Below are 23,159 nucleotides of genomic sequence, written 5' to 3'. Positions count from 1 at the left end.
GCGGGACACGCAGGCGTGATGTAAGGCGGCGCAGGAAGAAGGCGGAGGCCGCGGCGGCGGCGGGAGGATTTGGCGGCAGCGGCGGGAGGATTTGGCGGCAGCGGCGGACGCGGCACCATGAGCGTGCGGCTGAGCGAAGGGGCCATCGCGGTGAGCGGCTCGGGGTGGGCTGGCATTGGACCTGGTCCTGGTCAGCGTGGGGGGGGGGGGTGTGAAAGCCGGGCCTGGGCACCGGATGCGGCCCGGTCCCGAGGGGAGAAGCAGGCCCGGAGCGGGGCCTGGTCCCGGGGGGTGGTCCTGGTGCAGCGGTGACGGCCACACCTGCGTCCCTGGCTGTTCTACGGCAGTTCCTCCTCAGCTCCTTGGCTGCAGCCCTTCGTAGGTTGGGCCCGGCTGTCTCAGACGTCCAAGCTCATTGATGCTGTGGTTCTGTCACTGCGGGTGGCGAGGCGCTCCCCAGCGAGGCGGTGGCACATTTCTGAGCGTCTCTTTCGTTTCTCCAGGCCATAATGCAAGGGGAGGACGTCTCCAAGCCCGTGCTGCAAGTCATTGTGAGTACCGTCCCTTCGGGGGTCCTGAGTACAGCTAGAATTCCTCTGCAGAGGAGCTGAGCAAGGCTGCTCTACTTTGAGTTCTCTTCATTTTGTTTTACGTTGATTGGGCTGTGCTGTTGGTATTAGTGTAAAAAAAAAAGCTGAATAGATGAGTCACTTGTTGTTGACGTCACTTTCTGTTTTCGAAAAGTTTCTGAACAAATGTGAACTGACAGCCTGGGGTTTGGGTGTTTTTTTTTTTTTCCCTGCAGAATACACGGGCTATTGCCACGGGAACTGGGCCCCCACGATACCGGGTGCTGATGAGTGATGGGGTGAACACCCTCTCCTGTGAGTATGACAAGCTGCAGTGAGGTTTTTCTAAGTTTGGAGATGTTAATGGTGATAAAGTCCCTGGTCTCGTGATTGGATGCAAAGTGCTGAAATAAATATTGGAAGAGTTTGTGGTTTTTCACTGGGCCACAGACTCTGAAGTGTGCAACTGCATTTTGTTGTTTAGGTGAAATCTTTTGACTTTTGGAACTTTGTGAAATATAAGCAGTTGACCTGCTGCAGGATATAATGAAAATACAGAAACTTATAGGCGTAACACTGGTTTTAAAGTAATTTAGCTTAATCTTCCTCTCAGTTCTTTGATAGACAATCCTTCAGCTGCTATCCTGCAGCTATCACTGCACTCTGAAGTGTGGGGAATAAATACAGCATAGTTTATAGTCAGTTTTGGTGACTTCTTAGCAGCTGCATTGTTTTCTTTGTCAAGTTGTACATCCAGTGCAATACTTGTCTGGCTGGAAAAGGTGTGGCCAGCCATGGCAGCCTCTTTTAAAGCTGGCATTGTGAATTGCTTCAATGTTTTCCTTCTGCTCCTGCAGCTTTCATGTTGGCAACACAGCTGAACTCCCTGGTGGAAGAGGAGCGCTTGTCAGCCCGGTGTATTTGCCAGGTTAACAGATTCATTGTCAACAGCCTGAAAGATGGAAGGTATTTGTGTTAATCTTTGAGTACAGCCCTACAGAAAGGCAGCTGCACTAGTGGGGGCTCTGTGCTTTGTGACTAAGCAGAGGCCAAGTGCTTTTTGGTTGGGATTATCTGAAAATACTCAGGCTTTAGGGTGCGAGAGGGAAAGTCCACAGCACCAGTAACAGAAGAAATAAGTTGCAGAATGTGACTCTAGTGGGATCAGATGTATCTGGTACAGTGATTTAGTAATACAAAGTTTCCAGCTGCAATATTCCAACTCCAGCTGGAATACTCCAAATACTTGTACAAAGCTTCCTTAGAATTATCTGCTGTTGAAAAGAAACAAAAAAGACATCTTGTTACTTAGGTGTTGTGGAATCTGGCCTTTTATTAAAATCTGAGGAAATAGGATAGGAGGAAAAATTTGAGGGAATGGGATACTGCAAAATAAGAAAGGATCCAGGTGAAACTATTACAGAAAAACTATATATATGTCTACCAGGATATAAACTGAGGTTCCTATTCTTTTTATTCTGGGGAGAAGACAACTTTTGAGGCAGGGAATAAAAATCTGGAATGGTTTTGCTACTTTTAAAGCACGGTGGTTTCCCAGGCTATTTTTGGTGCCTGTTCAGCCTGCCATCACCTGTCCTTGATGCAGTGTGATATTGTTTCAAGCTTACTTGTGCCTCAAGAGAGGGCTTAGTTGACAGAGGAGAGCTTTTGTCTCCCAGATCCTTCATCCTAAGAATCAGCCTCCTAACGCTTGGTTTTCTCACCTGCTGCAAAGGATGTTCAGAGACGGGAGCTGCAGAGGGAGTGAAAGTCTTTGTTTGCTGTCTGTTCTGTGTTGTAGGAGAGTGGTTATCCTGATGGATGTAAATGTCCTGCAAACTGCTGATCAGGTTGGTGGGCCTATTGGCAATCCCCAGCCTTACAACGAAGGTGAGTCTCTGTAAGCAAACACTTTTCTGTCAGCTCAGAGAGCCTTTCAGCTTCTCTCTTTCACATGAAAAAAAGCAGTCAGACGTGTTCAGGGCTTCTTTTTTTTTATGCCTGGAATAATGATGTCCAGATCTTGAAAATCCTCTCTGTTCGTGTCACACAAACTGGGGTTTGTTCCTGTTTTAATAAACTCTGCGCCGTGGCTGAAGCTTGGGTCTCTCCATGGTGTTTGGAGCATCCATACATTATAATCCTGACAGGTTTTTATTGCTGTGAGTGGTCTCTACCTCGAGTTCCAGTAAGTAAGCGGAAGCTCTTTTATGTCTCCTCATAATGAGTAATCAGATAGATTCTAATTTCTCCTGTCTGGAAAGAAACAGGAGGAGGAAGATGGAATAATGATCTGTAAAAGTCTAAGATGGTGTGGAGGGGATGAATAAAGAATGATGAATCTCTCTCTCTCTTTCCTATGTTCATTTGATGCTCTTTAGCTCTCATGTTGTCAGGCAGTGGTTGTAAAACAAAGGCTGCACCACACCCCTAAACTGCACAGTTAAACGATGGAACTTTGTGGAGGTAGGTGCCAGAAATTGGCACGGGTTCAAAAAGCAATTAGATGTGAAAGAGAAATCCATTAAAGGCTGTTAAACATAACAATACATCCTCTGCATGAATGTTAGGTGCAGGAAGCACTAAAACTTAGATTGTTCCAAGTACATAGACGAGAGACTGGTATGAAAACAAGGAGAGCACAGAATTCCCTAAGCACCCGTTCCTACTGTGCCCAGCTGAAAAAGGATTGAGGCACTGGGTGGGCCTTAATCTGACCTGCCACGAATCTCCTTGGATCTGTTATGTTGCATAAATGTGTTCTTCACTTCTGTGTGCTGAGCTTGCAGTTCTCATGCAAATGGTTTTTTAAATTAAGACATTTCTCCCTCCGAGAACGTTCGAAAGTCCGTTCTGCTCTTCCAGTTCTGATCTTTTAAAAAGGAGGGAGAATAATAAGCACTTAAAGAAAATATTTGAACAGCTCTGTCAGTGATGTATACACAGATAAATGGCTGGGATTTAATAGCAAACAGCTCTTCCTGAAGATTTTTTTTCTTAATCCTGAGAGAAGTGAACTAATATATTTTTATTACTGAGGGACCACACATTAGTGGCTGGAGTTTTCTGTAGAATAGTTTGGACAGTGGTGCTAGGTACATTGCTCTTCTGCTTAAAAATCTATTCTGTTGCAAAGGCAAAGACATCTTTCTTCATTAACTTTTTCCAAGGGAATTAAGAGGGGCGTTTGTTAAATGAGCCTAAAGAATCCTTTGTTCCTTTGATAGTTACTTAGCTAATTGCTGTTTAAAAAATGTGTTGACATCTCCGATTTTATGGTTTAATCCCACAGTTGCTGTAGAGACCAAGACTTTCAGAATAGCTACTGAGCAGACTGTTTTGTGCCTTTCTCCCATTTCCCTGCTTGTGTGATACAAGAGCTTGTGAACTATAGTGTTTTTCAGTTATATTGTTGCTTAGGAACCACCGAGAACGTGGTATCTGACAGAACTGAGCTGAAAATATACCTTTAACTATAAATTCTGGTAAAATTACCATTACTTTGATCAAAGTTGTGTTCTTCATTTGGACTTACGAAAATACTCTGCGGTGAAGGTTTCAAATCAAAACTCTTTTGGAGATGTTACAGGCCTGTGGTCATAATATGTGTAGGCTTGCACTAGATAAAAGATGCCAAATAGGATGTGATGTGTACTTCATTTTAACACTGATCTTATTCTAAGGACTTTGTACCCTATTATTTGAGACTAAATAAGGTTTCTGATGCAGAAGATGGTAATAGTTTAGATTAGGTAGGAGTAACCCAGCCTTGCTGCTCTGCAGGCTGCAAGATTTGTCATGAAGGCCTTGATGAAATGGCAGAGGTGTGTATTTCAAGTTACATAGCCTCCAAGTTCCTGTTATATTAAGAATTTGTATTTTTGAGGGACACTCTGCTAAATGCAAAATGAGCATCTCAAATGTACTTTGTGGTTTCCATTAAAAAAAAAAAAAAAAAGTCTTGGTAATTTAAAAATGTATCTTTTAGCCCTACTTTCGGTTTTTCTTGAAATTTGGATCTCAGGCTGCCAGACCTTGGATTAAGGAATATTCTTTCTCAGACTGTAATAGCACAGGGGGACCCAGGGGGGTGAGAAGCTGGCTTTTGGCCACTTTACACGGGAGCAGTAGGTGGTTAATCTGCCTAACAAGGAAGCTGGAGACACAATCTTCTTATTACAAATCATAAAAACTTTTCAGGCAGCCTCTCATAATAGTATTGAAAATTAAGACTGAGCAGTTTAGTTCTTGTTGAGGACTGGATGGTTGTGTTATTACTGTTGTTAATCTCATTCAAATTACTCTGATGCTGGACTTCCTTTTCACTATGACAATGACTTGCTACTTATGTTTAACTTCTGTCATTAATCTTTCCATGTTGAAATGTTTATGTGCTTACACATTCACTTGAACTCCTCGTTCTTGCCCTTCCCACTGCTGTGATTTAGGTGTGTGTTGTTTCAAAGTGCATTTTTTTTTTTCCCCCTTCCCTGCTGCTGAGGTCTGGGGCAGGTCTTGTGTCGTGGCTCTGTGGCAAAACCTCTTGGTGACAAATTATTGGAAGCTGAGGATTCCTGTTACATAGTTATTGCCTTTGAGTGGGCTGTGGGGCAGCTGCAGGCAAAGGTCTTGGCTTTGCCCAAAGCACCACATACAGGAGAAATGTGAGCAGGTATTTCAGCTGGTTTTTTTCACCTCTTGCTAATAAAAACTAACAGCAAAAACCAGGCAGCCTCCTCAGTTTTCTGAGCACTTTAAGTGATCTGTAGGCCACCAGCCACCAAAAATCACAGTTTAGGAGTCCCTAGGCTCTCCAAGCGAGAAAATTGGAGAGATATTTCTGCTGCTTCTGTATTTGAACACATGCACAGATGTGTGAATTTATTCTTACTCTGTTGAGAAACACTCGGCTGTGGGTAGGCAGCCATTAAAATGTGAATTTGTGTTTCATAACGCACACGTGTTCCAATGGATGTGGTGGTCTTTGGTTTGGTTTTCAGTGGTGATTTTTTTTTTTTTTTAAGCGCAAATTCCTACAGAAAAAAACCCATATTTGGAACAAAAGTAATGAGGAAACCTCTTGCTGCTTCATACCCACATTCTGTTCTTCTTGAATATTCCTCCCCTGACCAGACACATTTTTCTCTTAATGCGTCTTGCTGGGGGTTTTTTTTCCCACCTTCCCTTGCACAAAATGAATTTGGGTGTGGAGTGCTGACCCTCTGAGCACCTGAGGCCACTGAGCAAGGGGGAGACCTGGCTCCTCCATCTAGTGGAACCTGCAGCAAATACACATTTTGCTGTTTGACGTCACGCTGTTGCCAGGGAGACTGTCACCAGTTCGCCGCTGTGACTCTTCTGCGGCAAGTTGGAGGAGCAGGTTGGGGTTTGTGCAAGGACCTGGATTTTGGATTAAAAAGAACCAGGGGTTTACCTCTGGAGCCTGCACCGCACCTGGCAACACCACGCTGGGGTCTCCTTGTGTTGCTTCTGCTCCTTTCCCGTAGTTTGGTGCCATCCTTCCATCCTGGGATTCTCTGCTTTTCTTCCTCGTGGTGCTCTACTGGCTTGGGCTGACCTTCTTCTCCACTTTCTCTGCCCATCTTCCTCCTCACGTCCCAAATTGTGGGGGTTTGCCTGCTCAGGCCTAGGTCTCCCTGCAAAGCAAGACCTTAAGGATCCGTTGTGTCCAAAAGGACAAAAATGTTGGATGTTTTCTCGTCTAGAGGCAAATTATATTGTAAAGGAATTCAGATTTTTGAATGGTAAATTAGTCTTTTAATGGGCTTTTACTTTAGAAATGCCTGTCTGCTCTTTCCCTTGTAATTTATCATTAATTTAAAGCAAGTAAACGTCCTGAAATCTAAAAAAACCAGACACTGTGTTTTTACTATAGCATCACTTTGCTCCCTAAGCAATTTACTGCTGTGGGCCCTGGTGAATTCTGAAGTGATGACTCCATCACCCCCATATTAAACATCTTCATATTGTGGAAATAAAATGCAGCAGCTGTTTTCTTTCTCTTGGGTTAACTTCAGATTTGACTTTACCCAATGGATTTTTGGCCCTTTCTGAGTGATGAGACAGAATTCTCTACAGTTTTTTTATCTTAGCTGTTAGGTAGGAGCAGAAACTACCTGTCAGAGCAATAGCAGCTGATAAACACTGAAAAGTTGTCAAGATTACTTCAGGGCTGTCCTTTTAAATCACCATCAGCCCTGAGTTCTTTCCAAGTGAAAAACAGTTGCTTGAGGAAAGAGGTCTGACTGGAATTCTTTCTTGGTAATATTCAACAGATAGCATGCTGCTCCTGTGTCTTAAATACCTGAATTTTAGCATGTTCTCTGTGGTTTTAATTTTTTTTTTTTTGCATGCAAGTCTTATTTCCTAGAAGGATACTTTTAATTACTGTGCTCCCTACTCTATGGTCTCTTTCCATTTTAATTACCAGGACAAGGGCAGCGTTCTGCAGCTCCAGCAGGGAACTCAGCACCCAGCAAACCACAGCAACAGAACGGCAATTTGTCTGGAGCAGGTAAGAGTCATCCTGGGCAGGAATTCTGATATGTGATCAGTGAGAAACTACAGCTTCAGTTTAAATAAAATCCTTTCTCAAATGGTGTTGCACAAGAAACTCTCCATTGAGAAGAAACCCATAGCTTGACAAGGTGAATTCTCTCAAGAGAATTCTATGCTTGGTTATAAAAGGGGAAAAAAAAAATTGTCCCTTTCCTTCCCCAAGGGGAAAAAAAGCCCAAAAAACCCCCAACTTTATTCAATTTACACTGCATTCTTGAAACAGTGGGCACCCAAATGAGGCTGCAGTTTGGAGCTGGCCACCAACTGTGTGTGCTACCAATGCTGAGATAGAGCCCAAACCTTTTAGGCAATACACTGAGATTATTTGATAGTACATCTAGAAATGTGGCTTTTTGATCAAGATTTCAGTGAGAGAAAAATGCAGTCAATTTAAATGTCATCCTGTAGACTTTTTTTTTTTTTTTTTCTTTTGAGCTAAAAAGTTGTCAATCCTAATTCTTGGTGCCGCTTTAACTTGTCTGTATTCTTTACCCCTGTGTTTAGGAAGGATTTTTAAATAGTAAAATTTTGACATTTGCTTAGAAACTCGCAGCAGAAAACAAGCTTCTCCTTCCTTGCTTGAAGCTGATCACGAGAGGTTTTTTTGCATATATATTGACAAGACTGAGTTTAGAATTAGCAGCATCACTTTATGTCAAAAAATTGTTTGTGGGGTATTTTTCCTCAGTTGTTCCCCCAGGTGGTGTCTTGATCTAACGCTTCCCATGCCTGCAAGTGTTCAAGGCTGAGTTGGGCGGGGTTCTGGGTGAGGTTGTTTGTGGGAGGTGTCCTGTCCTTGTCCTTCCAACCCAAACCACCCTGTGATTCTGTTATTTTAGAGAATTTACTGCTAAGCAGTCGTATGCCGCTTAATCTGTGTTCAAGTGGTTGACTCTTGGTGGACGCTTCTCCACTTCAGTGCAAGCACTCTAAGAGTTCTGAGAGTGTCTCTTCTGCAGCATTTTGCAGCCTAGAACACGCTTGTGAGTGTGAGCAGAAATGATGCAACAAACTTCAGGCTCCTCTGTGGCGCCCACACAGCACAGGGAACTCCAGCGTTCCCAGGAACTTTGCCTGTGGTGCTCCCCACGGCACAGTGGGAAAGTTCTGCACCCTGAGTTGGTTTTAACCCGATTCTTGTGTGCGAGGCTGAAATCCTCTCTGCTCTGTTGTGGTTTTTGGAAGGTCCTGCTGCTCCCAAGTACCACGCTCCCTCCAACCAGTTTGGAAAAGCGAGTGCTCCCAGTGCCCTGAAGACGCCTGGGGGGTCTCAGGCCAAAGTGGTGCCGATTGCCAGCTTGAACCCATACCAGTCCAAGTGAGTTCTTGTGGTTTGCCAGGCCTTCATGTCACAGGCATGAAGGAACAATAGCTTTGCTTTGCTTTTCTGTGTGTGAGTCTCTGTCAGACAATTCATTGAGTTCTTCGGACTTTATTGGTTAAATTCAAACAAACCAACCCAACAACGACCACAAAACCACCCAGAGAAACAAGCAAAAAAAACTTTCATGGAAACACTGGTGGGCTTTGTTTTGATTTTTTGGGGGTTTTGCTGTTGTTTTGGGTTTTTCTTTGGGCTTTTGTTTTCTGCTTTTCTTTTTTTCTTTTTTTTTTTTTTTCCTTGTGGGAAGGGTATTCTTTCTTCCTTTTTTTTTTTTTTTATCTTTTTAAATTGCATCAACACTCTTAACAATCTGAGATTGTGCCTTACCATTGTCTTGATGCAGCTGCCCTGCTGAGCTTGATAGGTTTTTAATATTTTAGTTGAAAATCGATTGACTTGTCTGGGTTGTTTTTTTTTTTTTTCCTAAAGCAACCCTCTTTTTGGTAACTTAATGACAAAACAGCTCAGTAAGCTATTCACTTCGGCTACTGAGCTGTTGAAAAGCATGAGGATGTAATTATTTAGTGAATGACATTTTTAAGTTATGCAAACTGATTTGATTACCCGAGTTAAATGCGAATCCTATAATTGAGCTCTTGAGTTCTGGCGTGGCTTTTCAGAGCAGGCAAACTGCTGTGTGAGAAATGTACCCTAGAAGAGTAAAAGATTTGAGGCCTGCTTCTGTGCAGGAGGATTGTTCACTATTATTATCATACTGGATGCTTTATGGCTGCTTTGTTGCCTTCTCTACAACTTTCTGTCTTTAATGGTCTAGGCCATTAAAACAGAGAGCAGTGCAAAAGAGTTGCCGAGGTGCAGTGGGAAGATTCTGGCTTTTAAATAGTCACATTACAGTTCCAAAGGTTTGTCAAGTGGATCTCTTCTTTAAAAAAGATGCAAAGAGTTGCAGAGCAGTGATTTCTTGCATGATTTCAGGTGGACCATTTGTGCTCGGGTTACCCAAAAAGGTCAGATCCGCACGTGGAGCAACTCCCGTGGTGAAGGAAAGCTCTTTTCCATAGAGCTGGTTGATGAAAGTGTAAGTGTCATGTGTTGAGACAGAGATAATGTATGCCAGATGCTGATGAACCCTTCATAAAGACAGAATAGAGGAAATAAAGTGCATTTTTTCGGAAATTATTTTTTTTATTACAACTGAAACTTGCATCCCTGCATTCATTAAGTTGCACATCAACGTGCCAGTTTTTATCCAGAATGAAGTCTTAAATGTGCAGCATTGCTGATTATTTTTCATCAAAGTCTCTAGTGTGTGACTGGATTTTTGCAGCTCCAAAATAGAGTTGTTTATGCAAACTGACAACCTAATACTGAGGGTTGTGGTGGTTTCCTGTAGATTGAGAGTGACATCTCTTCCTGGCTGAGTTACACCTTACAAAACAGGGAGTGAGAGCAGCCTTACCTCCAAGTTACAAGCTTTCAATTTTCATGAGGAAATTGGAGTGGAAATTATTGTAACACTGAGAAATTTCCTCTGTGGTTCATTTGGGGAACGGTATCTGGTTAATCTAACTGAACTTGCAGTTTGTCAAACCTCTTATCAAATTACAGCCTTCTGTCGTGAAAACAAACAAGATTCTGCTAGATTATATTGAGTGTAAAATGCGAGGTTAATAATATAACGTGTTGTCACCAGGCATTTGTTTTCTCTGCATAGCGTCTGTATTAATTAAAAAAAAAAAAAATCCCAGTGTTTATATCTAGTGAGGGTATAATTGTTATTAATTCTTGCTTATAGACATATCTGAGTGGGAGCCATCACAATATACTGTGTGCTAACTCGTGGAGCTGCGGGGTCTATTTGAATTTTACTTCATCACTGCCACTTTTGCTGGCATTTTCAGAGGTGTCTCTATGATGGATGTAGTTCTTACGCCTTTTATTCTGAAGGTGTAGATGTACTAATGAGACTTGAATATGAGGTTTGATTGTCAGGTGTAGAGTATGTCATTCTAGCTCTAACTACAGATGTGAGGAGAAGGTTGTTTGTTTCTCACACGCCTGGAGCTACCGTGGCAGACCCCACAGTCTCTGCAGGACTGCTGCCACTTAACATTGCAAAGATTTATTATTTTTTTTTTTTTTTAATCTTTTTCCGTGCCAAATTTCACTTGTGACCAGCTCCCCTATTTTCCTGCAGGGTGAGATTAGAGCTACTGCATTCAACGATCAAGCAGACAAGTTCTTTCCACTCCTTGAATTGAACAAGGTATGGTAGCTTTGTGCTTTCTTAGACTGACAAGAGCTGGAAAAGGGGAACTTGAGCCTAGCAAGGATTTTTAAAGGTGAACACAATCTATTTTCCCTGACTACTGATAATATCCCCTGTTTCATTGCTTTCTCCTGTAGGTATATTATTTTACCAAAGGCAATTTGAAGACTGCTAACAAGCAATATACAGCTGTTAAGAATGACTATGAGATTACATTCACTAATGAGACTTCAGTTGTGCCCTGTGATGATGCCCAGCATCTTCCATCTGTTCAGTTTGATTTTGTATCCATCTCTGACTTGGAGAACACGCCCAAAGACTCGATTGTTGGTCAGTCAAAGTAGAAAAAAAATGGCAAAATCTAAAGCTTTGAAGTTTGATTTTTTGTGTCCTGAATTCTGGGCAGGTAGTGAGCGTAGGATGCTTCGAGTGTTGTGATCTCTTAATTGAAGTCATCCAGTGATGGTTGCCATTAAAAAAATCCCTCAGGCAGTTTTCCTGTTGAGATGATTTCGCCCTATTTTCCAACATTATATAGCAATTATTCTTCAAACTTGTGCTTCAAACTAAAGACAGTAGGTGATAGTTGTTTATTGTACTGTGATCACTGTTTTCCACAGAAAAAGGCTGAAAGAAAGAAATGCCCTTGCTCAGCACGTGTGCATTTCATACCTTCTGTGGTCTTGCTTTCTTTCACTATCTAATTATCTCTGTAGTGATTTTGGCATAATTTGTTGCATCCAAGTCCAAGTTGCATGACTGTTTTGGCTTGCTTTGTGAAGTATTGGAGGTTTGTTTTTCTGTAATTCGTTGGGCAGAGTACTCCGGAAAAAATCCGAGGCTTGGGTGGGGGCGAGGGTTCTCAGGTTTCAGAGGCACAAGATGCCTGTGATTCAGAGACGTTCAGCTGGGGATTTTAAAGGTAGATGGGTAATACTAAACGTGGTGTATTTTCAGGGACTGCACAGGGGCTTGCTTTATGTGCAGACTTGTTAAAGTTGCAACTTAAGATTGCAGAGTTATGTGCAGGCACGAGCCAGTTGTTCCATTGTCTTTCAGTCACTTTGAAGGCTCTTGCTTGTGCTTTAGCAGCAAGCGTGTGTTACATGATCAGGACTGAAGTCCTTTGACAGAATGTGATGGGAAAAGATAGTACAATGCCTTGATCTCTCTGATGTGGTGAAGCTTGCATTCATGAATATCTTAATGACTGCGTCAACAAAATTAAAGCACTGAAGAGTTCTGTAGTGGAACATTCCTACCATAATACACTTAATTTCCATATCAGATTGCATTTCAATAGGGAGCTGGGATACAAGGTAAAAATCTGACAGTAGGTTTGAATTCTTCTCTTGTGATCTTGTATTCCCCAATTGTGACCCTTGAGTAACTCTAAATTGTAACCGTTTCTCAGATGTAATTGGAATTTGCAAGAGCTACGAAGAAGTCACTAAAATTACAGTGAAGGCCAACAATAGGGAGGTTTCAAAGAGGAACGTGCATCTGATGGATACATCAGGGAAACTGGTGACAGCTACGCTGTGGGGAAATGAGGTATGTGCTCTCTTACCTGTTCTTAACAAAGCTTCCTTGGTGTAGGGCCAGATGTCACCTGAGATGGGCACAGCACTGACACAGTCCTGGGTGTTCAAGGATCAGGGGCCAAGAGAAGGTGAAAGACTGTCTGGTTGCATTCAGGTGTGATGTTCTTAACCTTTCCCTGACAAACTGCTGACATGATCTGACTAATGTGTTCTGAACAACTGCAGACATTATGTCTCAAGCCAAAACACCGAAGGTAACGGGCTCCTGGTTTAGGAAAAGGTACGAGCTGCAGTTTGATGATGGAAAAGCCTGCTGGCTATGGCTGTCTCAAATGAGATGGATTTTATTTGTAGGGCGGGAGAGATGTTACCCCTAATGAGCAGGTTGAGAGGCTCTGTCTCAGGCTGGGAGTTTAAAGCATCAAAGCCTTGGAAGTGAAAGTGTGAACAGTTTTAAACTGCTTCCCTATCTTTTTAACAGGCTACTTTGTTTTCCACTGTTGTTATAGATACTTAGGGATTTATGTGCCAGTCTATAAAAAGGGAGTGATCCTGCCAGCTTGACAGTGATGCTTTATGGCTAAATGATCAAGTGCACTGATACTGTAGGTATCTAAACACCATTAACCATCTGCTGATACAAATGAAGTAAACTGAAGTTCAGTATCACAAAGCCTTTAAGACTGAACTAGGTTAGAATAGGAGAGACTACTGGTATACAATCCCTGGCATAGCTCTTTCATCAGGGTCTGCATTTTGCAAAGTTAAATCTGTTTGCTTGCTTGTAGAATAGAAATATCAATAAGCATTGAGGGGGAGTGATGTATGGCTTGCAGCTGGCACCAGTTAGGGTTAGAATCTGTATGTCCTTTACAACAGCCCCTGCCATGACTGCTGGGATGTGTTTTCTGTTCTTTTTGCATCTCGTAGATACAGTGAGTGCTACTGCAACTCCAGCTCGTTTGTTATCTTTAAGCACATGATCCTCCCCTTGCTTGCTGAGTGGTGTGGGGTCCATAAAATCTATACTTTCCAAACTCTCTTGCCATGAGGTTCTTTGTTAGTGTCAAACTACTGAGATGATGGCAGTTGAGCAGCATTAGAGCAGCTTTATGAGATAAAAAACAGAAGATGGAAAGTTGAGTAAAAATGTTTGGTCAGCATAGCTGCACTTTTGTGTAAGTGGTAGTAAGATGGACATGATTGGCTCAGTGAAGCTGAGTGAGTTGTTTCATCTCCTGAGGAGTCTGATGTGAAGAATTAATTTTGTTTCTGTTCCCATAACACATTTCCCTTCCTAAAATCCTGCTGTAAAGCTGACAGAGGGGACCAGTCTTTTCTCACAAACCCGTGGTGTGACTTAAGGATTCTCTGGTTCCCCAGGAAACAGGGTGTTAGCATTTGCACAGAAAATTGTCACCTACCTCTGCTTAAACTCCAAATGACACCACTGAAAACCTTACCTTTTAGATACGGTGGGGTGGTTTGATTCAGGCTTGGTCACTTGTCATGACCTGTGAGTTATGACCACAAGTTCAGTGCCTTTCCTGTAACGTGCTGCTGCTGCTCTCTGGTTTTTCACACATGCAGGCTGAACAGTTTGATGGTTCCAGACAACCTGTGATTGCCATCAAAGGGGCCCGTGTCTCTGACTTTGGTGGCAGAAGCCTGTCTGTCCTGTCCTCCAGCACAGTTGTCATCAACCCTGATAGCCCAGAGGCTTTCAAGCTCCGAGGATGGTATGAGTGTGTTTGTTGTTTTGTTTCAACCTCCTGCAGAGTATTTGTTTTATTTTGTTTCTCTGTACTTGAGCAGTGTGTGTAGCACTGAGGGAAGGTGGCAGAGGGTATGGCTTCCAGGGCTGTGGAAACTCCTCTGGCTTGCAAGCCCTGGAGCCTGGAAGGCTGTCCTTCTTAAGTTGTTCAATTCAAAAAACTTTTAATTCCGTGACAGACCTTGAAAAATTGAGATCTGGGTAGTGCATGCTGACCCAAAGCCTTGGAAGGCAGCATGAAATCAGGCTTGACCAACTCTACTTTCTGAGGCTTGATCTGAGGGAACAGTATTTTCTTCCACGGGCTTTTTCCATTGTGTGGAATCTGATACGCACTCAGTTAGTGTGGAGGGACTGTTTGACATCTCTCAGTGTCTAGTTCTTGCCAGATATTTTTCAGATAGCAAAATAACTCTTTTATTGTCAGGAAAACAAAGCGATTTCATTGTTGCCTCTCCCGTAAGTAGTTGTTAAATTGTCTGTTGTAAGTATGAATGTGGTGAGATGTGGTGTGTGTGTGTGTGTGTGAAGAGGGTTAAGTGCCAACAGCATCAGACTTGTGAATCCTGAGTCTTCGGATTCCAGTTACATCACCCAAATGTGGATGGAATAAATGGCATCCTCCATTTGTCATTGAGCTGTGGCTCTCCCGTACTTGAGGCTTGTTGGAGATAAAATTGATTGTGGGCCTGAGCTATTACTGTCACGCTTTAATTAAGCTCAATCTTTGAGCCTCGTTGGTGTGTTTGTGAAATCACAAAGCCCATCACAACGGGAATGCAGTGCAACCTTTTGCTGAGGAGCTGTGCTTTCTTATTTTAACAGAGGAAGCATAATCTTTTCAATGCTATTTGCTTTTCCTTTCGAAGCTGCTGCGAAGATAATGGTACCATGTAATTTAATTTTAATTATGGAAATATCTTGATGCCCTTAAATCTTGTTATCTGCCTGCCTCTGAGAAGTGTGCAGTGCATGGTTTGACCACTAGCTGGCAAACAAATTGCAGTTATATAGAACAAAGCTGTCCTCCTTTTGTGGGTTTGTAAAATACTGTGCTAATTAAGTCAGACTATTAACTTATTCTGAAAAGCTATTTTTGTTTGCAATATACACATATTACTGTAATTGTTTCCTTTGCAATCATTGATAAAAAATCCCTCATGTATCGAGCACATGAAAATAAACGTTAGCTTTTGATAAGTCTCTTTGGTCTGCTGTCCAAAAATAGAAGTGCACCTCTGTGGTTGCAGGTTTGACTCCGAGGGGCAGCTTCTGGAATGTGCCTCCATCTCTGATGTGAGGGGTGGGCCAGCAGCTGGAGCAAATACCAATTGGAAAACTTTGTTTGAAGCCAAATCTGAGAACTTGGGACAAGGAGATAAGGTAAGGCATGGCCACTCAGTACAAGCTTCGTGTGTTGGGGAGAAAATAAAAAGCAAGGCTTTGTGCAGGTATTTTTCTTATTGGAGTAGTCCAAGTGTTGAGCAGTATGTGTTTACTGTCTCGGAATTTGTGCTATTAATTATTATTATTGTTTTTCAAATAAATCCGAGCTTGTTGTTGATGTTGCAACATGATACTTTGTTTGCCAGAGAATTCTAAGCCTCGTTTAAATGAAGGGGGGATGTTTTTGCCCCAAAGATTTTCAGACAAGCAGCACAGAGTGTTCCAGGAGAAACAGGTGCATTAGGAGGAAGTGGTTTTCAAGGGTGCACACTTGGTCAATAGAAAAGCTGGTAATAAACCCCAGGTCTTTGGCTTTTCATTCCAGAAACCTCTCTAGGCTTATACTGCTTTTTATTTTTAATTTTTTTAAGTGCTAAGCTGTTTGGAATATACAAGAGCTTCTATCCATGGATAAAAAACCCTTTGAAATCATTTGAAATTTGGGTTGGAAGGGACCTTAAAGATCACCTCTTTCCAAACCCATAATCATGGGCAGGGATGCCCCTCCTTAGATGAGGTGGCTCAGGGTCCCATCCAAACTGGCCCTGAGCACTTTCACTTCACCTGTAATTCAGCTATTTTCTGTGACAATTTTTGCCCATGCTTCTTAAGCAACCTCTATTTTTCTGCTGAAAGACTTGACCGTGGTCTTAAACCATTATGATGATTATTTTAGTGTGGTGAGTGGGTATTTTGTTCTGTAGGCTATAGTTTAATCAAATGCTTATCTGTAACACCACACAATAGGCTTTCTGGTTTTTTGTATTGGTTCCCGAAAGAAGCGTAGGAAAGTGCAGAATCTTAATCCTGTGAAAAAGTGCAGATTTGAACAGACACAATGGAGAATCAAATATGCTTTATCTAAAGAAGACCTACCAATTGGAGTTTCCTGCAATGGAAACACAAAATAATCTTGCTGTAGGGGCTTTATTAACATAATGGAAGCCTAAAAATTATTGCAACAGAGGGGTTGATTTACAGTTTCCCAGTAATCCATAGCTGTTAAGGTTTCTAATCCTAAATATCCAAGCACGGGTGCCTTGCTTTTGTAGTTAATTCAGAATGGGGGGAAAACATTGAGTATTTTGAGGCTAATGTTGCACGCTCACTCTCCCAGGCAGATTATTTTAGCTGTGTGGGCACAATTGTACATCTGCGCAAAGAGAACAGCATGTACCAGGCATGTCCCTCTCAGGATTGCAACAAGAAAGTGATAGACCAGCAAAATGGACTTTACCGCTGCGAGAAGTGCGACCGCGAATTCCCCAACTTCAAGTACCGCCTGATGCTCCTGGTGGGTGCCCGGATCGGCTCCCGGGGCGTTTCCTGCCACGTTCCCAGCACAATCCCTTCCCCAAAGGGAAATCTTTCGAGGGAGCGGCGGCTCGGCGCCGTTTGGCCGTGCTGCCCGTGAGTTAGAGGGTGTTTAGCTGCTTCGTGCGCTCTACCTGAGGGAGGGATGTTTCGTTGAGCTGGTTAGCAGTTTGTTTTCCTCGTGCTCCAATTAAAAGCTTTTCTCTTTGCCAAAAAGTTGCTGCTGGCTCAGTTGATTCTGGTTTCCAAGTGTACTATGCGGTGCAGAATGCAGATGGCCTCCGCCTCTTCAGTAGTGAAGATAAACTGAAGTAAAATGGCATTTCTGGAGAGCAGTAATTGCACTTTTACAGCTGCTACCTATATTTAGTACAGTTTTTTTGGTAGGTATTGTTCTGCCTCGTGCTTTAATGGAGCCTGCTTCAGAAAGTTGTCTGGGGATTGTTATTGTGGTGCCCACTTACACCAGAGGCGTTGAACCTTCTTCTGTTTTACGTTATAAATTAGAGTTGTAGCTGCCTCTTAGAATTGCTCTGCCAGGTGGGCACGCAGAGAGGAGGGAACTATCCCTGCAGCCTCCCTAAAACACAAACTGCTTCTGAATAATTTTTATCAGCTAACTTCTAGGAATTGCTTTACACAGCAGAGTCATTCTTGCAGAATATAAAGACGATGCTGAAGGTACACTCAAGGCCTTCAGTGTCTCCCATTTCCTCATTCTAATTGTCAAAGCAGCCAGGAAATGCATGTGAGGCTGGAAATTGATCTTTAAACTGTCCGGTCCTTGAGTGTTTTGATAGTTTCTTCATAACATAACATAGTGTTACATGAATTTCTGCTCGAGCACTCAGGTACATGCAAAGTAAATTCAGTTTGCAGAGTTGCTGCTGTCCCCCTTGGTGGTTATTGTTCTGGGGTACCTGTTCCTGCTCACAGCTCATCAGTGGCAGCAGGACACAGCTGAGCATCCATCAGTTTTGTCCTGCTATGATCTTGTTGGCCTCTCCCTGTGGTTCAATCTACCGCCAGTATTAACCTGTGTTAAGTTATGGACATTCTGTGGAGCGTAAAAAAGGTAGGAAGTCACTGCTTTCCACCCTCAGTGATTGAAGGGACATACAGGTCAGGCTCTGAGAGTTAGTGGAAATTTAAAACTCTCTGTAGCTCTGAAATGTTTTTTTCTTTTGTGTTGTCTTCTGTCTTTCTGGAGGAAAAGGCAACTGAGCGAAATAACCTTTTGGGTTCTGTTGTTGTATTCTAGATTACCATTGCAGACTGTCTGGAATATCAGTGGGTGACTTGTTTTCAAGACACAGCAGAATTCATTCTTGGTCAAAACGCAGCTTTCCTGGGAGAGCTGAAGGAAAAGGTCAGTCAATTAGCTTATTGTATTTTCACTGTTTGCCTTGAAGTTGAACTATTTTTCACTCATCTTGTATCTGTGGGCATCTTGGGCTGCCCTCAGAGTTTTTGGGATTTTTTTTTTTTTTTTTTTTTTGGAGCCTTCTGGTAAGGAAATATTCTTGTAATGTTTTGAAGGCAGGTCTGGCGAAGATGTAAGGTTTGTGTGGAACACCAGTGCTGATCCACCAGGGAGCATGGTCTGATATTTGTGTGTGAACGTACAGCGAATGTGGCATTGGGGCATGTTCATGTACTCGCTCTGGGAATTAACAGCATTTAAAATACGTAAAATAATGCCATGTGAAAGAAAGGGTTGTTCTGTTTCTCTGGGTGATAGGCCAGCTCAGCCCAGCCCAAGGTTGTCCTCCAGATGTTGGCCTTCAGTATCTTTTACAAGTTCACAAATCGTTGCTTCTCCCTAGCCTGAAGTTCTTGGCAGGGACTTGTTTACTCTCCTCAGGATTATTTTCCACAGGCCATCTGCCTGAAGAACAGAGATTTGCCTGCTTTCCCCCATAGTTTGCTCCCACAGTCAGTCTGTCTACCCCTGAGCTCTTTTGGCTGCTGAAAGCTGGAGATCAGCCTGTCCTCATCACCTGGACCTGGAGAGGCAGCTGATCTCCGCAGGGTTGTGCCACAGCCTTTGTGGCACTGACAGCTCCAGTAGAAAAGACAGCCTGTTTTATCATTGTACCTAGACTGGAGGAATCTGCAAAAAAACCCAAAAACCCTAGTTTAGCAACGAATGCTGACAACATTATCCCTAATGTGTTCCAAAAATTTGTTTACAAAATCAAAAAGTTCTAGAACACTTTGTATGTATCTTCGTTAAGTAGGCAGGAAGCTTTTTGAACTGATGTGTGCGAGCCTGCTTTTGAAGGCTCTTTTTTTTTCTCCCCACACCAAATTTCATCAGAACTTTGTGGGTCTCATGAAAACCACAATTTGTAAAACGGGTCATTTGCAGGGATGCTGAAGTGATCTTTCTGTGACAGATAGAACAGTTTTTAAGGTTGTAAGTCATTAGACACTAACAGGCAGTATTATCTTCCCTTTGTCACTCTGTTCTTTTCTGCTGCATTTGTCTTCCTTCCAACCAAAATAATCTTTTCCTGTCTTTTTTTTTTTTTTTTTTAAACTTGTGTACTCTATAAAAACTGTGTGGCTTTGTTTTGTTTTTAAATGATGATGTGGAATGCATGATAAGTTCTTGAATTGCATATGAGCCTTGCTGTGCTCCCAGGCGAAGTCTGATTCCAGGACTCCACAGATTGCCCAGTTGCTGGTTAACCCATTGCTTGGCTGTGGGAGGGAAGTGAAGCAGGAGGGATTGTTGTCTTGAGACACTGTTGTAGACCTCTGTTTCTGCAAAGCAGGGCTATTTTTCCTGTAATATGGAATGGTTTTTGGAAATTTTCTGCATTCTGGCTATCAGAGGTGAAGGGTACAAAGGTTGTGGTGCTGGGATGCTGAGTTTTTGTGGTATTACAAAGGCTGGAACCCTCTGTTCTGTGGGAAGATGTCTGGCTGGGGGGGATTCTAATTAGATGTGCTTGCAGTTCAGCATTTCCATTTTCAGACGTTCTTAACTTGTCAATATTTTCTTACTTTCAGCCATGCTTAATCTCTGCTAGAGTTTAAACAAAATTTCTTGGTCGTTTTTAATGTTGAAGAGAGCTGGGTGAGGAAGGAGAGACAGCAGATCCTATGTACCAGTACAAACATGTAATGTCTTTTGAAGAGCTGCCTAATGGAAATGGCTGAGGATAGAAAATGGAACATAATATGGAGTGAGCCCTTGAGCGGGAATGCTTTGTGTTCCAGGAGAAATTGGTTTTGATTTGACACTTTTATGAGCCTTTAAAAATGGTACTCGATGCATTTGCAGTAAGCTTTTCTTAGTGGTTTTTCTCTGATAGAGCTGATGCAGTGTCTTGTGAAGTTGGTGGGAGTCTTTTCACTGCTCACAGTATGGATGGAGTTCATGTACAGCCCGTGACCACGCTAAGCAGAGATACATGTGCAAGGTTTTTCATCTGCCTCTTGCCTGTGCTTGTTAGATACCAAAGGAGATAATGTGGGGTAGCAGTGACTGCTATGCTGAGGGCATTTTCAACTCGCTAATGGTTAGCACAGTTTGTGACAGAGCTGCAGAGAGGAGCTAAATGCTTTATTAAGCGAGTTTTCTTATCCTCTAATCCATAAAATGGCCAAAGGAATGGGGTTTTAATATTCAGGAGGGATATGCCTTAAATTCTGTAATCTGTGAACCTAGCTGCTCCTGTTCACCTCCATTTGTTGTGCTTTTCTAAACCCTAGGAGAATCACTGTGTAGTGTAAAATAGTGCTGCACACAGTGAAAAACAGCAGATGTAACACTTGGAATGTGAGTGGAACTGGGGTGGATTCAATTCCAGATCAGATGCTCTGTCTGCTGCTGGAGTGACTGATCAAGTCAAGTGCATCTGGTAGATAAATGCATTAATAATTACTTGTCAGTATCATCAGGGAGATGCAGAGTTTTTTTTAATGTCAGCAAAGGTTTTTACGACTCATATTTTTACAAAAATAAACTTTTTTTTTTTTTCACAGTCTCCACGACTTGCCTGCTCCTCTTCTACTGTTTTGACAAATTGTCTGTTATAAATGATGATGATGATGTTTAGTGTTCACATGGTAATTAGAAGCAGCTTATGTTATAAATATGACACAGTCTTCTCATGGTTATTAAAGCACGTTCAAAACATGGATCTGCTTTTTTTTATAGCGCATTCTCTTAAATAGGCCTGTGTCAGGATTGCATGCAGCTTTGATGGAAAAGCAGAATGCCTAATAAGGCAATTAATAAGGAAATAGTTAACTCTGTCAGTGTTTGTGATCACGGTACAACATCAGAATTAGCCAGTTTGGCAGCTCCCGAAGATTTGTAGTATTTTTGTTCCTTATACCTGGCTGCAGATCCAGTGCAATTGTATGTTCCTTTGTAGCTAAAAACTTGTCACCTTTTTATTTTAAAAACTTTTGAGTAATAGGTTTGGCATCTAAAATGTGATGGTGGAAGACTCGGCTCCACCTGCGTGGGCCGGGTATTTCCAGTGTTCTGCCAACCTCCCCAAAAAGCTGAGCTGTTCTCAAAAGTTAATGGCACTGATGGGAGCCTGGAGTGTCTACAGCTGATCCCTGTTTTTGTCCTTCCCCCAGAACGAGCAGGCTTTTGAAGAAGTGTTCCAGAACGCAAACTTCAACACCTACGAGTTCAGGATCCGAGTGAAACTGGAGACTTACAACGTAAGTGTTGCCCGAAAGGCAAATAATGTAACTTGTGGTTTTGTAGTTCAACTTGTCTCCATAGGAGGTGACTTCCTCCTCTTATGTTTGTGGGGAGAGGTTTCCCTTGCTCACAGAGAACAGAAGATTTCAAAGATCACACAAATACTGTCAGTCTTGAGCACTGAAGGAGGGATCCTTGCTGCTCCCTCTCAGGCTCATCAAGAGTGGCTGGTTTCACATGAAAACAACATATTAGCTCTGGGAGTCGTGTTGGCACTCCCAGCTAACCCAGATACCATGAGCAGTGAGTTAATGGTGCAGAAGGAGGTTGGAACCAAATGCCTGGAGTGCTTCATGTTCTTTTACATACTAAAATTTCTCTTTCGCAGGACGAATCTCGTATTAAAGCCACAGCGATGGACGTCAAACCAGTGAACTACAGAGAATACAGCAAGAGGTTGATTGCCAACATCAGGAGAAATGCTCAGCTGGGGTGAGGAGGCCAGTGCTGGCTGTGTGAGCCTAGAACTTTCCAGGAAAACTCAATAGATAAGGTTACAGTGACTTTTTCCCCACCCCGTGTGTGATAATTCAGCATTAGTTACGCCGAGTGTGGCAGCCCAGCGTAGTGGGCTGAGTGATTTGAGGCTTTTCTCTGGAGATGTGCCCTGGGAGGTAAGAGTACTCTCTGATGGCCACGACTTTGTAGCCTGTTGTGGTCTGTTAAACTCTTGACAGTGCTGAAGAGGAATCTCTAGACAGATTGCCAGGCTCTTTAAGACAAACCACTCAGAATGTCTGAAGTAACTTTGCTGTCTTCCTGTATGTAAAGCTGAATTATATAACCATTTTGTCTTCTTTGCAAGGAAGTAGTGACAACCTTGACACTTTGACTTGTTCAGCAGAGGGTAGGAGGAACAGTGTCACAGAGCTTTCAGATCTGGACAAAAGAGAACAGGTCTATTAGTACAAGTTAGTTCCCTTCCATAGAATTCAAAGGCTTTCACTTTCCACAGGTGCCATGCAGTTGTTAATGCTTGGAATGGCAATATGGTAGAATTATTAATCAAAGACATATCTCTTATATCTGAAGAATATCCTTCCTTCAGGGTTTAATAGACTGAGTCAGATGGGTCTGATATTAATCAAAATTGTCTCTTCTGAGGAAGGCAGATAAGCATTGACTCTCCATCCCTCAGGGAAATCCAGGCAACTACAAAGCATTGCTTTAGTTTTCTCTTCAATTAATACTATGGATTTCTGACTGATTTTTTTTTTAGCTCACAGTTCCTGCCTATACATGTTTTGTATGTTTGTATGTTGAGTTTCTTTGGTTTTGCTTGTAACGATGTTATCAGAAAGAGGTGTTTAAATGGGGGGGAGCTTTGTTTCAATAAACACTGTTTAATTCCTGTACAGTGAATTTTGCTTTCTTTGAACACCAAAGACTTCTCATTACTGGAAAGCAATTAATTAGCTTTCATAATAAGCATTCACTTGGGGGAGATGTTACCTTATTACAAACTCTAAGGTTAGGCTGAAGAATGGAGACTTCCTTGCCTGATGTTAACAGCATGGAAATGCAGTGATATTTTCAACATTCCTGTGCCTGAGAATGCTGATGAGCTGGCACTTCTGGGATTTT

The 23,159-nt window shown here is 42.5% G+C and overlaps 1 protein-coding gene across 1 annotated transcript; it reads left to right on the top strand.

Annotated features, from left to right (window-relative positions):
* The first annotated feature begins 38 nt into the window (after positions 1-38).
* RPA1 (replication protein A1) lies at positions 39-22,930 on the top strand. The gene is made up of 17 exons (XM_040082665.2): positions 39-150; positions 504-551; positions 806-884; positions 1,427-1,535; positions 2,371-2,459; positions 7,021-7,104; positions 8,334-8,466; positions 9,469-9,571; positions 10,691-10,759; positions 10,900-11,092; positions 12,177-12,316; positions 13,897-14,045; positions 15,331-15,463; positions 16,644-16,820; positions 18,102-18,209; positions 21,446-21,532; positions 21,904-22,930. The coding sequence occupies exons 1-17, from the start codon at positions 118-120 to the stop codon at positions 22,009-22,011; spliced, it is 1,842 nt and encodes a 613-aa protein (XP_039938599.1). The 5' UTR covers positions 39-117; the 3' UTR covers positions 22,012-22,930.
* The last annotated feature ends 229 nt before the right edge of the window (positions 22,931-23,159 follow it).

Source organism: Hirundo rustica, chromosome 19 (assembly GCF_015227805.2).
Source record: "Hirundo rustica isolate bHirRus1 chromosome 19, bHirRus1.pri.v3, whole genome shotgun sequence".
NCBI classification, from domain to species: Eukaryota; Metazoa; Chordata; class Aves; order Passeriformes; family Hirundinidae; genus Hirundo; species Hirundo rustica.
Note: the sequence above shows the minus strand (reverse complement) of the source record. Positions and strands in the feature narration are given on the sequence as shown.